This window comes from Cryphonectria parasitica (genome assembly GCF_011745365.1).
Source record: "Cryphonectria parasitica EP155 unplaced genomic scaffold M406scaffold_4, whole genome shotgun sequence".
NCBI classification, from domain to species: domain Eukaryota; kingdom Fungi; phylum Ascomycota; class Sordariomycetes; order Diaporthales; family Cryphonectriaceae; genus Cryphonectria; species Cryphonectria parasitica.
Genome location: NW_024468912.1, coordinates 2,996,874 through 3,011,578, shown reverse-complemented (window position 1 = coordinate 3,011,578; position 14,705 = coordinate 2,996,874). Strand labels below are relative to the sequence as shown.

General features: G+C 54.2%; 4 protein-coding genes across 4 annotated transcripts; 3 read left to right on the top strand and 1 right to left on the bottom strand.

Annotated features, from left to right (window-relative positions):
- Nucleotides 1–31: 31 nt before the first annotated feature.
- M406DRAFT_356175 (uncharacterized protein) lies at nucleotides 32–569 on the top strand. Its single transcript, XM_040923376.1, has one exon. It carries the CDS (start codon nucleotides 134–136, stop codon nucleotides 446–448), a length of 315 nt encoding a protein of 104 aa, XP_040777003.1. The 5' UTR covers nucleotides 32–133; the 3' UTR covers nucleotides 449–569.
- A 759-nt stretch (nucleotides 570–1,328) lies between these two features.
- Nucleotides 1,329–2,811, top strand: M406DRAFT_290385 (acetylornithine and succinylornithine aminotransferase). The gene has a single exon (XM_040918900.1). The coding sequence runs from the start codon at nucleotides 1,380–1,382 to the stop codon at nucleotides 2,592–2,594; it is 1,215 nt and encodes a 404-aa protein (XP_040777002.1). The 5' UTR covers nucleotides 1,329–1,379; the 3' UTR covers nucleotides 2,595–2,811.
- A 716-nt stretch (nucleotides 2,812–3,527) lies between these two features.
- Nucleotides 3,528–6,169, top strand: M406DRAFT_68423 (uncharacterized protein; the record flags this gene model as incomplete). Its single annotated transcript, XM_040925167.1, has 2 exons — nucleotides 3,528–3,717; nucleotides 3,831–6,169. 2 exons carry the CDS (start codon nucleotides 3,528–3,530, stop codon nucleotides 6,167–6,169), a joined length of 2,529 nt encoding a protein of 842 aa, XP_040777001.1.
- A 2,292-nt stretch (nucleotides 6,170–8,461) lies between these two features.
- Nucleotides 8,462–9,181, bottom strand: M406DRAFT_255374 (uncharacterized protein; the record flags this gene model as incomplete). Its single annotated transcript, XM_040917027.1, has 1 exon — nucleotides 8,462–9,181. A coding segment is annotated over one exon (720 nt), but the record flags the coding sequence as incomplete, so codon positions are not given.
- Between the last annotated feature and the right edge of the window lie 5,524 nt (nucleotides 9,182–14,705).

Genomic DNA, 14,705 nt, shown 5'->3' with positions numbered 1-14,705 from the left:
GATTAATGCGCGCAGTGAGCCCAAGCATGGTAAGTGGCGGGTAGAAAAGAAGGCAGGTTACAGGGGGCTGGGCACAGGGTCACGGGCCAGGGTCTCTGACACTTGCACCAGCAGCGGTGAACCCCCATTGAAAATGGTGCCCCAATTCCCCGGGTCTTACCCCCTGATGCCCCTCTCATCCACCCCCAAACGACTGCCCCCCCTGCTGGTTTACCATGGTGCCATCACTGCCATGCAGCCACAGCAGGGCACTACGATGATGATGACCTGTGGCGGCATTCCATACTTTATCTGCTGCCATCAGCCTGGGAAACACTTCGTACCTGGCATTTTCTTGCTTGTTATCAGGACTCTTGCCTCGAATTTGGATTCTGAGCCCTCAAGGAGACCTGTCAGCTTGCAAAAATTACAACAGATGCAGGAGAGGAAAATAAGGCATCCATTGTAGCCGGGACAAAGAATCCTGTATGGGGTTTGGGCATTGCCTGTGAGATCCCCCGGCAACACATTAAATAAATCAAAGATTGTTTTCGTGAGAATCTGTGCGAAGGAATTGAGTAGGTTCTGATTTGAAGAGAAAGAAAGAAAGAAGAAGAAGAAGAAGAAGAAGAAGAAGAAGAAGAAAAAACGATTGACAAGAACTGCTTCCTAATCAAGGGATCAAAGAGAAAGAGAGGGGGGCAATTTAGGGCTCTGAGCCCCTCCAAAATTTCTCGACCGTGATCGGCGCTTATCTACATCTAACCTCAGCAACGGGTTCCCCACCTGCCTCCGCCAAATGTTGTCGGCAGTAGCCCATCAAATGAGTCAAATTCTCATGCCAAGTCTCTGCGTATTCTAACAAGACAAGGCCATTTACAGGTTTGCTTTACAGTACTCACTTTGGGAATGCGACGTTGCGCAGCCTCATCTTTGTGACTGCACACTCATAAGAGTCAAGAGTCATCAATCATATTTTTCTTCCTTTGCGGTGGCCTGTCGTTCCCTTATAACACCGTCGTTCCCGACCTGCGCAAAGGCAGTCTGTCATCCTTTTTGACCCTTTGTCATCTCATGCTCAACATGGCATTCAGGACCAAGATACAAAGGGTGGCTGCTGGGCTGGTAGCTCGGCCCTCCTCCTGCTGCTGCCCACGCATCTCGCAGTCCATTCCGGCGTGGTTGCGCTCATATTCTCAGGCCACAGCTGTGCCTACGAGCAACCTAGCACAGGCTACCCAGGATAACATCGCTGTGAGTCTCCCCCCTCCTCAAACATGTAAAGAACACCCCCTCGATCAGCTCTCTCAACTAACACACCGTTTCTTGTCTTTTATGCTGTTCAGAGAGATGCCCGTCTCCCCAACCCAGATCCCGCCTCTGACTCGCCCAGTGCCGCCATGGTCAATGAACACGCCCCCTTCATGGTCGCTACGTACTCACGGCCACCTCCAGTATTTGTCCAGGGCGAGGGCTCCTACCTATGGGACATCGAGAACCGACGCTATCTCGACTTTACGTCCGGCATCGCCGTCAATTCCCTGGGACACTGCGATCCAGAGCTTTCCAGGATCATCGCTGATCAGGCCAAGACGCTGATCCACGCCTCAAACCTCTACTTCAACCCGTGGACGGGTGCTCTGTCGAAACTCCTGGTCGAGAAGACTCTCGCGTCCGGTGCCATGCAGGGAGCCCACTCTGTCTTTATCTGCAACTCTGGCTCCGAGGCCAATGAGGCCGCCATCAAGTTCGCGCGCAAGGCTGGCAAGGTCGTCGACCCTTCTGGCGCAAAGCATGAGCTCGTCTCTTTCAACGGAGCCTTCCACGGCCGCACCATGGGCAGCCTGTCCGCCACGCCCAACCCCAAATACCAGCAGCCCTTCTCGCCCATGCTGCCAGGCTTCAAGTACGGGAACATCAATAATATCTCGGCCCTCAACGAACTCGTGACCGACAAGACATGTGGCGTGATCATAGAGCCCATCCAGGGCGAGGGTGGAGTCCAGGTGGTGAACGACGACTTCCTCATCGCACTCGCCAGGCGATGTCGTGAGGTTGGCGCAGTGCTGGTCTACGACGAGATCCAGTGCGGGCTGTCGCGCACCGGCACTCTCTGGGCCCATGGCCAGCTGCCCAAGGAGGCTCACCCAGACATCCTGACCACGGCCAAGGCCCTCGGCAACGGCTTCCCCATCGGCGCTGTCCTTGTCAGCAAGGATGTCAGCGAGAAGATCAAGGTAGGTGACCACGGAACCACCTTTGGCGGCAATCCTCTTGCGTGTCGCCTGGCCCACAACATCGTCACGCGCCTGGCCGACCCTGCCCTCCAACAAGACGTCGCAGCCAAGAGCGCCGTGTTTTCCAGCGCGTTCAAACAGCTACAGGCCCGGTTCCCCGACCTGATCACAGAGATTCGAGGTCGGGGCCTGATCCTCGGCCTGCAGTTGACGCAGGACCCCACGCCTATCGTCAAAGCTGCCCGCGAGAGAGGACTTCTCGTCATCACAGCAGGGACCAACACACTGCGGTTTGTGCCTCCTCTGACCATCACCGAGGCCGAAATCCAAGAGGGCATGAAGATTCTCGAGGAGGCTATTGTTGCCACCCGGTCATGAGCAAGCTTATATGGGCACATATATTGGAGCCTGTCTATACATCCAAAGCCAAGTAATTGTACATACTTGTGTGTGTAATGTGGCATAGAGCCACTGGAGTCTGGTCTTAATATAAAATAGGGAGAGAGAATACAAAAATCGGCGACTTAGATAGGGAGGTTGGAGAGGCAATTTGTACTCTCACCACCGAAACAATTTCAGCAATTTGCTTGTTACTAATTCCTGAGCCATCACATCATTCATCGCCGTTGTAAATAGATAAAAATAAAATGACGTTCAGGAGATTTCCCTTTTCCTTTTCCAGAAAACACAATAGTCAAATGGATGCAAAGATTTCGAGTCAAATCCTCAACATCTCTTCTTTCTGGTTAATGGGCGATTCCAGTGAGGCACACAATACGCAGAGGTGGCTCGGCACAGCCCGGACTCACCAAACGGGGATCAGCCTCAAGGATGACCTCAGTGCTCTCATTCACCACCACTCCCAAGGACAGCAGTTTGGGACAAAGCAACATCACCAACCCACCCCTTTGATGATGTCTCTGCACCCCACCAGCCAACCAGCACTTGTTGGACCTGGGAAGACCAATCTTCATGCAAATTTCCATCCAATACAACAAAAGCTGGTTCAGGGAAACTTTGGAAGCCAAATGCGAGGGGCTCAGCCAGCAAACAACCTCTTGCGCCCAGCACACTGCTTGCTATCCTTCTTCTATCTTACATCCATTCTCATCAATAATAACAACAATTATTTGATCAAGTCTCACCCGGTATTCGGTTTTTGATTGTTTGCATCAACATACACACACACACACACACTCTCTCTCTCTCTCTCTCCAAGTCATACTCCCAAACGATGCTGCCCTACTGGACGTTTCTCTCCATTTCTCTGACTCTGATAACTGCTCTAACTGCATCCCCAAGTCGACAAGCATGGAACAGCCGCCAACATACACAGAGGCTATCAGCCAGGATGGATGGGGCATTGTTGCTCCATACATTGACTTGTGTGACTATTACCGTCTCTGCCTTGTATCCAAGGAGATGTATGCTCAGTTTGCACCCCGGCTCTGGAGAGACCCTCTTCAGATGGCCACAGCCCTGGGGGTTGATCCTAGCAACTGTGAGTCTTCTACCCAGCTTTTTGGGGACTGCTGTATACTTAAAGGAGCGAGCTACTCATAAGATTAAGTGGAATCTCGAATGGCTGACTGATAATCCTGTGGGGGTATGCAGACTATAGATGGGTTTCCTACTTCTTGTCTATCATCACCAGAGTGGAAAAGCCGACAAGAGACTCGACATTGGATATGCTGATTATCATGGACCTTCGAGCCCTTTGCAGTCCTAGCTCAGCCTTTTCAGAGAACAGTTGGCCTTCCCTGGCGCAGAAACTCTACAAGGCTATCACCAAGCTACCAACCCTGCGCTGCCTCATCCTCGACGGGCGTCCCGATTTCAACTTCGCCGCAATGCAGCATCTTCAACTGCAGGACGATGAGCAGCCGCTCCAGGGTCTGAGGCTCCTCAGCGCAGTTCATTGCAAGCAGGCCATCCCAGCCAAATTCTTCGACAACCAGTGCTTGGCCGGCCTGGTCTTCCTCGACTTGTCATACACAGGTGGCTGGGGCAGAGTCCTGCTGTGGAGCGCCACATTCTCACCCGCCAATATGCCCAACCTGCGCATCTTGAAGCTCAGAGGAAAGGGCATGGATCGTACCACGGCTCTGGAAGTGGTCACCAGGTTCCAGCGTCAGCTCTGGAGCCTCGACCTGTCCGACAACCAACTAGTCGACGCCTTTCTTGGGGACTTGATCCAACTTGCCGTTCGCCCAGATGAGCATCGGGGAGTGCAACGCCTGGGAGACGAACAGCCTCATTCGGGAGATGCGGCGCCGCTGTCGTCTAGATATTCCGAGGTCGAGGGCACATTGGCGGCTGCCGAGTTTCTTGCTGGTCACTATTTTGTTGACGAGTCCGACTGGAGTGCCACATTCTCACACCCAGACCGGTACCTTGCGGACTCTCCAGAGTACTTCCCAGCAGACAACATGGTCCATTCCGAAGGGACTGATCGACAGAGTAGAACTCTCGTTCGAGGCAGTGGAGCGGACCGGGCCCGTGGGGATTCTACAGAAGATGCGATCCAACTTCTGGCCGGCGGCCCTGGTGGTCCCGTGCCTCCATCGCCAGACATGCCTCATCGTGTCCCAGGTAGCAAGGGAGGGGGCCTGACACATATTTACCTCAACGACCTGTCTCTTCTCACGACCAAAGCAGTGATGCGCTTCCTGGCGACGAGTGCAGCCTTCCTCGAGCATTTCGAGTTCAACAAGGGCAGGTGTCTCGTCTCTGGCGGCTCCCACACAAACCATGTAGCAAGAAGCCGAGCAGCAGTCCCTCCACAACGACAGAGGGCTGCCTCCTGCTGCATCGGGTTTCCCGGAGGGGCCTATCTCTTCCGGCCCGTCTTCTCGCCCAACCTGCGCGTCCTCAAGATCCACCACTCCCTCGTCACAAACGTCGTGACCATCAGATCCGACGAGAAGCGCGTCCTTCACGACATCTGGCGGGCCGAGACCCACGTCCGCCGCCGTCTCGACCTCGCCCTCCCGCAGCGCTTCGTGCCCGACATGAACCCTCGCATCAACGCCCTCACCCTCTGCTACATCCCGCGCTACTCCAGGGGCGTCGTCACAGGCCGCCTGATCGAGCTCCTGAAGCTCGCCGCCCTGCAGGAGCAGCACATCGTGCAGACCAACGAGTCCTGTCGGGGCCACCGCGGCCCGCCTGTCCTTCGTGGCCTGCGCCACATCACGCTGGAGTTTGATCCTCTCGACGAGGGCTGGTCTTACAAGCCAGCCCGTGTCTGGGACGGAGATGATGAGATGGAGGAGTTTACTAATTTCAATGTCAGCCTGTTGGATGATGAGCCGCAGTCTTCTTCTTCTCCCCCTTCACCTTCTCCTTCATCTCGGCCTGTAGAGACCGCAGCAGCAGCAAGAAAAAGACCAAAACGACCCCGTGCAGCCAATACAGGAGGGATCCTACACAGCCCCTTCGCAGAGCACCTCATCGGCTCTCCTTACGATGACACCCAGAGCGACCACCTCGAGCACAACCTGGGCAGCAGCGGCAATGGTAGTAAGCCATTGCCCGTCTGGATCGGCTGCGGCATCGTCACGCCCGACACGCCGCCCGCCATCAACGCGTACATGCGCAACCTCTGCGAGCCCAGCGGGTGCGGCATGCGCGACGTCATGGCCGCCACGCCATGTCACGTTGCCGCGGGTGTTCCGCCTGGTTCATACATCTTTGGTGCGGCCTGGGAGATGATGATGGATTGTGAGGAAGACGAGGAGGAAGGGGAGGCTGCGAGCGTGGAGCTGGATGCCATGCGGGATGTGCTGGAGGAGATCAAGGCGTTTCGCCTGGCCACGCGGGAGAGGTATGTGCAGCTGAGGGAGGGAGGGAAGATTACGGGAAAGGTGGGTGAGCACTTTTATTGGATGGGTAGACTGGATATAGTAGTCCTGAAGCACGACAAAGCACTGTGGTCGCTTGATTCGGAGTGAGAGAGGGAAAGGGGGGGGGGGTTGTCGTAGGACGAATCCAAGATTGGGTGAGGGCAAGAAGGAAAGAAGCAAAAGAAGAAAGTAGAACCCTGTCACTGGCAGCAGCATGACCTGATCGAGTGACGCTCATGATGGAACTAGATACTTGGGACACGGGAGCTGAGGCAGGAGGACATGGAAGTTGTCCAACATCTTGTCCCGCCCAAAAGGCACCGCATATCTATGATGAGATCTTGTAAACCACATTGTAGTCTGTATTTCCTTCGTGTTCCTTACCTACTTGTTCCCTTTCACCCTATTTTTCCCCTTCTTGTATTCTGTTCCCAGCCCGATGCGCATCTCAATGACTTGTGACCTGCTCAAGAGGGCTTCTCTACCCTTCGCCAGCCAAGAACCAGCAGTGGCCAGTAGGTGAGTTCGCTGATAAGGAAGAATTACCACCAACGATGGCTCGGGAAACCTCTCACATCCATCAATGCCTGTCCCCATCCACCTCATCCAGTGCCAACTAACACCCTTCTCAGTATCGGGCCTTCCCCCCCCCCCCCTTCTTTTCTTTCCTTTTCTTTCCCCTTTTCTTCTTTTTTTTCTTTCTTTCCCATGCTTCTCCTACTTGTGGGTGTCCCGCTGCTCTCCTCCCATTCCACTAAAGAAATAGAGATGCTCCGTTGCTACGTGATTGCCGCCCTTGGCTCCGACAAAACCGTTCAGAATGAGCCAAGGCTTTTTTTTTTTTTGTCTTCATTTTACCACAGGCATGAACATGACGTCTTCTACATGGCAACCAAATTTCCCTCCTCTATCTTTCTTTGCCTTCTCTTTCTTCTTTTGGTCAAACCTCAAAATTCACAAGACACAAATAGAGGTTGAGAAAAAAGAGAGCGCAGAGAAAAGATGAAAAAGAAAGAAGCAAAAACATCATTCAAACCAAATACACCTCCTCCTACCAATTCCATCCTATCGCCTCCCTCCCTCTTTTTCTCCCTTTCTTTGGGATCTACTTCACCCAATCAAAAGACTACAAACCAAACAATGCCTACTCAAACCCACAATGTCATTGTTCTAGGTCCTTTTCCAACCCCAAATTTTCTCCGCGTCATCACTGGGGTGACGTCGTCCCTAAACATTCCAATAAGAGCTATTTCGCCAGGGATTGCGCGTGCGGCCGGGGCCTTATTTCATTTCTTTTTCTTCCCAGCGCGTGTTTTGCCCGTGCCGCCCCTTCCGTGCTGGAATGTGGGAGGGTGGATACGCGCGCGCCTGTGGATTTTCGGGGTGTGCGCGACTACTCTCTTTTTTTTTTCTTTCCTTTTCTTTCTTTGTCTCTTTGCTCTAATTTTTCCCTTCTTCTTTGTGTCCACATCTTTTAGGTTCACCTAGGGTAAAGAGAGAGGGAAAGAAAGGAGGGGAGGGGACAGCTAAAGGTAAACATGCCAAGCAGGGAGGGAAACTGACTGACTCACGTCTTTCAATACCTAGACATGAGCGGGCGGATCACGGATGTATTGTAGAGACAACGCTTTTTTGTTGAGGTCATGCTATATTACAATTAAATGAATATCCATCCCTTGATATTGGGTAATGGCTGCGCCTCGCTTGGTTGTCTAGGTAAAAAAGGTTAACTGGGTAACTCACCGATGGGGACGCCGAGGTCAACATGGGCCGGCATAGGCCACACTAGAACTGGGGGTTCGCCCTCTCATGTCACGCAACGCCGTTCACACGGGGACAAGACAGCTAGCAGAGAAAAAGAAGACGAGAAAAGCGCAGGTCGTTTGGCTCAAGCAAATCGTTTGAGGGCATAGCTTCATCATGTATTTATCCTCGAATTTATCCCCAACTGTCAACCAAAAAAAATTTCCCGCCGGCTACCAGGAGTCGCTTGCTCTTCCTAGCTAACCGGGCTCGAATCGAATGTAAAAGGTATGCCTTGGGATGTGTTTGTGTGTGTGTGTGTGTGTGTTCGTCCAAAAAAAGAGGGTCCCCGACCCGGGCTCGACCACCTTTTTGGAGAGAGTAGCCAAGACCCAAGATCTCCAATATGTACACTAGAATTAGAAACACTTTTGTCCCTTCCCCTGTCTGAGATGATTTCCCTTCCTCTTTTCCCATAACCCAGGTTGTAGAGAGAGAGAGAGAGAGAGATGTCCACATCATTGAAAATCGCCTACTATGCAAATGCGTTTCGGAACACATGTGAACGCCGAGAAACCATCCTGCAATAATCAATCACAAAGAACGCCCCCCCAATATCTCAGATCCGTTGTGGATCTGTGTAATATCTGGTCAAGATCAGGAAAAGGCAAAGGTCTGGCCGTACGACGAGGCGGCGTCGCCGTTGACCAGCAGGCCGTCGCTCACGTAGAAGTAGGCATACCGCGACACGAAGCTGTAGGTGGCGTTGTTGTCGAAGGCATCCTGGACCGTCTCCAGGAAGCTGGAGATCTGATCATCTGAAGGGCTGTCGACGTTGGGGGCAAACTCGGTGACCCAGATATCCTTGCCCGTGCCGCAGCTCGCAGAGGCCTTGGTCACAAAGTCGAGCAGGTCCTCCGCTCCGGCCTCGATGGTGTTGTACCAGTGGACGGGGCAAAAGTCATAGTCACACTGGCCAGCGCAGGCGCTGACCCAGTCCTCCAGCCAGTCCAGGCTCTCGCCGGCCACGTTAGAGTTGGTCACGGCAGGGGCACCAATGCCAGCACTGGAGCTGAAGGGGTTCATGTACTGAATGTGGGCCGAGGCAGCCGTCGAGGCATCAATGTTGCACTGGGATGGGTTATCGGGCTCGTTGAAGCCCAGCAGGAACTTGGACCCAGCGTCGATGGCACTCTGGGCGTTGGTCGACCAGTCGGTAGGGTAATCGCCAGTGGAGCACCACAGCATGGGAACGTACTCGAGATCGCTGGTCAGGTCATCCGAGGTCGCGCCCCAGTTATAACCCCAGGAGATCTTGCTACCGGTGCCGAGCAGAGACGAGACGAGGCTGGCTGTGTTGTAAGCCGCACCTCGCTTGTTGCCGCTGGAGGAAGAGGTGTCGGAGGAAGCCGCAGAGGTGGCAGCAGCCGCCGCCGCCGAGGTGGTAGTGGCTGCAGCCTCGGCGCTGGACGTAGTGGCGGCCTCAGCAACCTCGGCATCACCTTCCACAGGAGCCGTTGTGGCAGCCGCAGCGGTGCTGGTGACCAGAGTCGTGGGGGCAGCAACAGACGAAGTAGTGGGGGCGACCACCGAAGTCGACGAGGAAGAGGACGCAGGGGTGGACGAAGAGCTCGAAGAGCTGGTGGTGGTGGCGGCCACGGCAGGAGCAGAAGCCCCAGTGGCGGCGAAGACAGCAGCATCGCTGGTGGAAGAGGGAGCACCAACAACATCGCCCTGGGCATCGACGAAGACAGTCTGCCAGGTGATATCAGTCTCAGTGGTGGTGTACTGATAGACCAAATCCTTCTTCTCATGCTGGTGCTGGTGGCGCTGGGCATGGCCGTGACCATTGGCGGCGAGGGCGCCCGTGGCCAGAGCCAGGACAGCGAGGCTGGACTTGGTGAACATATTGTCGACTGTGCAAACAGTACTCTCTAAGTAATGATATGTTCTTGGTGGTGATCGTCGACAAGAGAAAGGAGTGTCTCGTGCCGGCAGACGATCAAGTGGAGGGGGGGGGGGGGAATGCAGGTGATAAAGTCCCTAAAGGGGGGGGGGGGATGTCACGTCGAGTGGATGATGGTGGATCGGGGGATTTCTTAAAATGAAGGGCGGTCTATCAAAGACGCAAGAGGGAGTGATTGCGCAATGGGTGGGCGCGTTGCCGTAGACGTAGACCTGGACGTCGTCGTCGTCGTACAAGACGAGCTGGCTTGGGTTGACAGTTGGCGATGAAGGGAGCAAGAGGCCAAAAACACAAAAAGGGAAACGCAAGCGTTAAATTCCTTTTGGGATGGGGTAGTCTTCTGGTTTTATTTCACCCACGGCTGGCCAGGGCAAAGGAATGTGACTCGGATCGTATCACAAACCCGGTGATGGAAACCGAAAGAGAGGGATAAAATGAAAAAGATAGCGGACAGTAAGGACCGACTTGGGTCTGTGCAGTGCCCAGGGATGGGGAAGGAAATCGAGGCGAGGCCCGCGAGGCTGGAAGGAGTGAGTGGGTATCAAGGTTGCAAGAAGAGGAGATGGATGGACACGAAAGGCAAGTCGGGCTATGGATTTCGTGGTGGAGAGGGGCGGTTATTAAAATGAACGACGGGGTTCCAGACTGTTTAGTGGATCACGGCCAGAGCAGAAGAGGCCTGAGAGGACCATTCCCAAATTCCATCGATATCCCCGTCCTGGGCCCTTTGTCGCACTGAGCCACGCGCGCCCGTCCTCAATGAACCTTTTGGTTGTGATGGGATGTGCCACAAGGGTGGACGGGAAGAAGGTGACATTGGCGCCAGGGGTAAAGTCAACCTAGGCCAGGGGCTCCCCTGTCATCAGGAGCCGTGCCTGGACCCATTGGCTCCAAATCTTGGTCCGACCCTTGTTCGACTTGGCGACCTGGACATCTGCGTAAGCAGTACTTGACAACCAGTAGCCTGTCTGTTAAGGCTTACGTAGGGTGTACCGGCGATCGTCTTATCACTCGAGGGGGTATTGCAGCATGTATTGTAAACACCCGACCACCCGACAGCGCTGGCTACCGCTATGGGTCTGTGACCGCCATCACCCTGACGCGCCTGGACAGAGAACCAATGATGGGACGAACAGCGGGGCACTCTATCCCTGTTCCCTGGCAAAAAAAAACCCCATAGGCCCATTGGCCACCTCGCACACAAACATCAGTAGAGCCCTTCCAAACCCTCATAAGTTCAGTCTGTGTGCTTGGCCCCCCCCCCTCTCTTCTAGGCCTGCGTATCTTTTTCCCATGGTCTCCTTATCGTGGACCTGACGACGACTCGCATTGGCCTTGCGTGGCCTCACCTGGAGACCAGTGAGAGCTTTTCAAATGTCTCGTCGACTTGGTCACGGGTTATGTTCTTGTTCTATATTTGCTCGTTTTATCTAATTGTGAGCAGTCAGGGACTACAACACACACACACAACACACACAACACACAACACACGACAGAATGCTCACAGGCAGGCCTTTCTCCGACCGTGCACAGGCAGCCCTTCATCACTCTGAATCGCGCCACGTTCCAAGATCTTCCAGGACCAAAAAGAACGCACAGAGGGGAGAGAGAGGGTCGACCCACCATGGGTTACGTGGTACCTACCCCCTTCAATAGGATCGTCGCCGCCTTACAGCCCGGGAATGCAGGAACCAGGCACATCTCACCCGCAGCCAATTGACGCTAGAGGTTTGCCTGCCTGCCTATCAAGCAAGTATATTGCTTCCTCACCGTCGACGGGGGGCAGAATACTAGCTCGGGCTGCTAGGATACGTGCCCACGGTGCCTTACTTCCGTCCATATGCCTGCAGGAGCCAACGTCGAAACCCTCGGCCCCCCCCTTTTTACTATAGTACATGACGCCATCTCATTCCATCTGCGGTTGATTTCATTCCCAATGGCTTCACATTGTCAACATAAACAAAACCGTAAGCATTGGAGACGAACTTGGGACGAACAACAAACAACATCCTTTCCTAAGAATACAAGGTCCAAACACTTGACTGTCTGTCAAGGATTACCATGTGACCAGAGTCAGCGATTCCCAAACAATGCTCACCTGTACTATACTCAGTAGAGTTTTTGCACCGTCGAGGCACTACATTAGCAAATCATTTACAAACACGCTACGGTCTGTTCCGCCAGCGCCGTCGTTTGGAGCTTTGGGTGCTGAACGTGTGGGCTTGAAACCCGGCGGCCCACAGCTCGACAACCACCGGGACTTGAGAAGAAGAGGGCGCTGGCAGTGGCTGGCTGCCATGTGCTCACTGATTGGCCTCGAGGTATGGCCGGTTGCGCGGCAAATTTCGTTTCCTGATTCTCTTGGCTCAGCGCGAGAATTTTGACTCAGCAAAAAGAGAGAGAAGAGGCCTTGCACCTTTCGAGGAAGGGGGGTTCCCCTCGCAAAGGCTTTCAGCTCAGGGCCTGGATGACCCTCGCAGGGGCAGCTAGCAAGACCGGGAGCCCTGGAAAGTGCTTACAGATGAAACCCGCTTAGTGGCTTGCCGAAATTACCTCCGAGGCCCGTCTGGCTGTCCTCGTAGGCTGGTTGGCTGGCGGGCTGGCGGGGACACAACGCCTCAGCAGGTGAGCGGCGGCGGTGCGCAGTAGGGGCCTTTTTGATGGCTTTTTTCTTTTTTCCTTTTTCCTTTTTCCCCGAAGCCGACCCGCACCGCCACCGGCTCATACCTCGTTTACCGTTGACACCACCCTCCTTTCTCCCACCAGCACCGTTGTTTCAAGCATACTAACGTACCATAGTAATTCTGTCGTCCTCGACAATTGGCCCCACGTTATACGCTGACTACTTAACCCTTCTCTTACGCATATTCTGTCACCACGTGCGAACATGGGACGGCGGGTAACACGTCAGGTGAGAGCCAGACATCTTATTCTGGTGACCCGCCAGCGTTTCGGTGGATCGGCGAGACCATGAGATGAACACTCACCTTGCCTACAACTTTATCTCGATGCCAAGGGCCGGGGCCCAAAAAAGAAAAAGCAGGAGAGAGAAAGAGAGAAGAAAAAGGGGAGGATCAGCGGTTTCCTCCTCACGATCTGCAGAGGCGACAACTCGCTCATCGTCGGTCCTTCCCGCAGTGGCACGCGCGGCCCAGTCGCCCGCTCGCTCTCTTGGAAATCCTCCATCCTTCTCGACGATCCCAAAAACATTCCCCATCTGGCAAGGGCTGTCATCGCCCATTCGAAATATGAGCTCTCAACGTCCAGTCCAGATCTGGCCCGGGCCCTTTTAGCGAATTGTCCCGAAAGGGGGCACGTGGGGCTCCACAGCCAACTCGACGACCTTCTTCCTGCGACGATCCTGGTGGACGAGGACTTGCATACGCATGCCCGGCTCCACAAGAGACCGCCGACAAAGACCTCCTTTCACGGGAGATGGGCACAAAAATAGACACAACTCGAAGCATATCATGGTTGCATACTAATTTGCTACTGTATGACCCTTCCCTGAACATGAGACAAAGAAGCACAGAAAGGTCGGATAGCTGCGCGCAAATAGATACCGTCTCGGAGGGCGGCGGCGGCGGCAGCAGCAGCAGCAGCTGCTGCTGACGTCCACCCCCGCCGTATCCTCTCGCCACACCCAGTGGGGAGAAAGAAAGTCGTAAGAGGCCGCGTTGAACCATCCTGTGGTGGCAAGCAGGCAGGCTTGTGCTACCCCATGGTACACGATGTAGGCAGCCTTTCTTTTCCCTCGTATTTGAGGTTTCTCCTTGGCCGCCCTTCCATCCACCCTCCAACGGGCTTTACGAGTGAGACATCCCTCTCATTGACTACCACAGTATATGCACCAGACCGTGATGGATGCTTGCCCCGTTTCAAAGTGAGTGCTGGTTATGAAGCACAAGGGGCCTCGACTTTTCAGTGGCAGACCGGGTATTGGCGTGCAGGACCCTGTTGTGTGGTATCAGGGGCCTTATTACGGTCGGAGCCCAGTATGTGTATCACGGTGGACTCATGATTCCGAGTGAGGACGCCTCAATGTCGTCTGTACGAGTACAAGATTACTACTTCTGCTACTGCTACTACTATACTATAGTATGGTTATCTTATCGTGAGCCCAAGCGAGCAAGAAGCCGTTGGTCCTATCCATGGGAGCATGTGGAGTTGTTGGCAGCCCCCAACATGCCGTACCACAATAGAACCACCAGCTCATTGATGTTGGTGGATCGCTCGACCGCCCATGCCTGCCTCCTGCCCCCCCCCCCCCACCCCCCTTCATCCTCCTCCTCCTCCTCCTCCTCCTCCTCCGTCAGACAGCGGCACGTTGGGATGAACAATGCGCCCCGAAACAAAGCCCATGGCAAGGGACTGGCTTGCTTGCTTGCGGAAACACAAGTAGGGGTGCTCAAAAAGAGGATTTGATTCCAGTTTTTTTTTTGGAATATTTTCCCCCACCCTCTTCCCTGCCTTCCTTTCGTTGTTCCCTAATTTACACAACCCAGAAAGAAAACGTGAGGGCGATAACAAAGGCAAGGAGGGGGAGGATCCTTACAAGTCCCAGAGTCCAGAAGAGACCACATGGGAAGCGGCGCCGCGCCACTTACCGTTGGTATATTCGTCGGGATGATTTCTCCGTGCACGGCAACGGGCTTGCTGGTCGTGCTAGTCTGCTGCTGCACTACTACAACAACGATGTCCCGGCCTCGCCGAGAGAATACTATGGTAGTGTACCATAGTCATAGTAGCCAATTCCAACCGGAGACTCACCGTAGTAGTCGGTTCCAGGGCGAGCGTGGGAATGTAGAGGGGCCGCTCACTCGCAAGTGACTGAATGTATGCGGCTGCGCACCACCATATGTGCATCTTCTTGGTCTTGAACAATGTCCAGCGTTGATTCCACAACCTGCAATGCTCCCCTGACCTATATTGCTG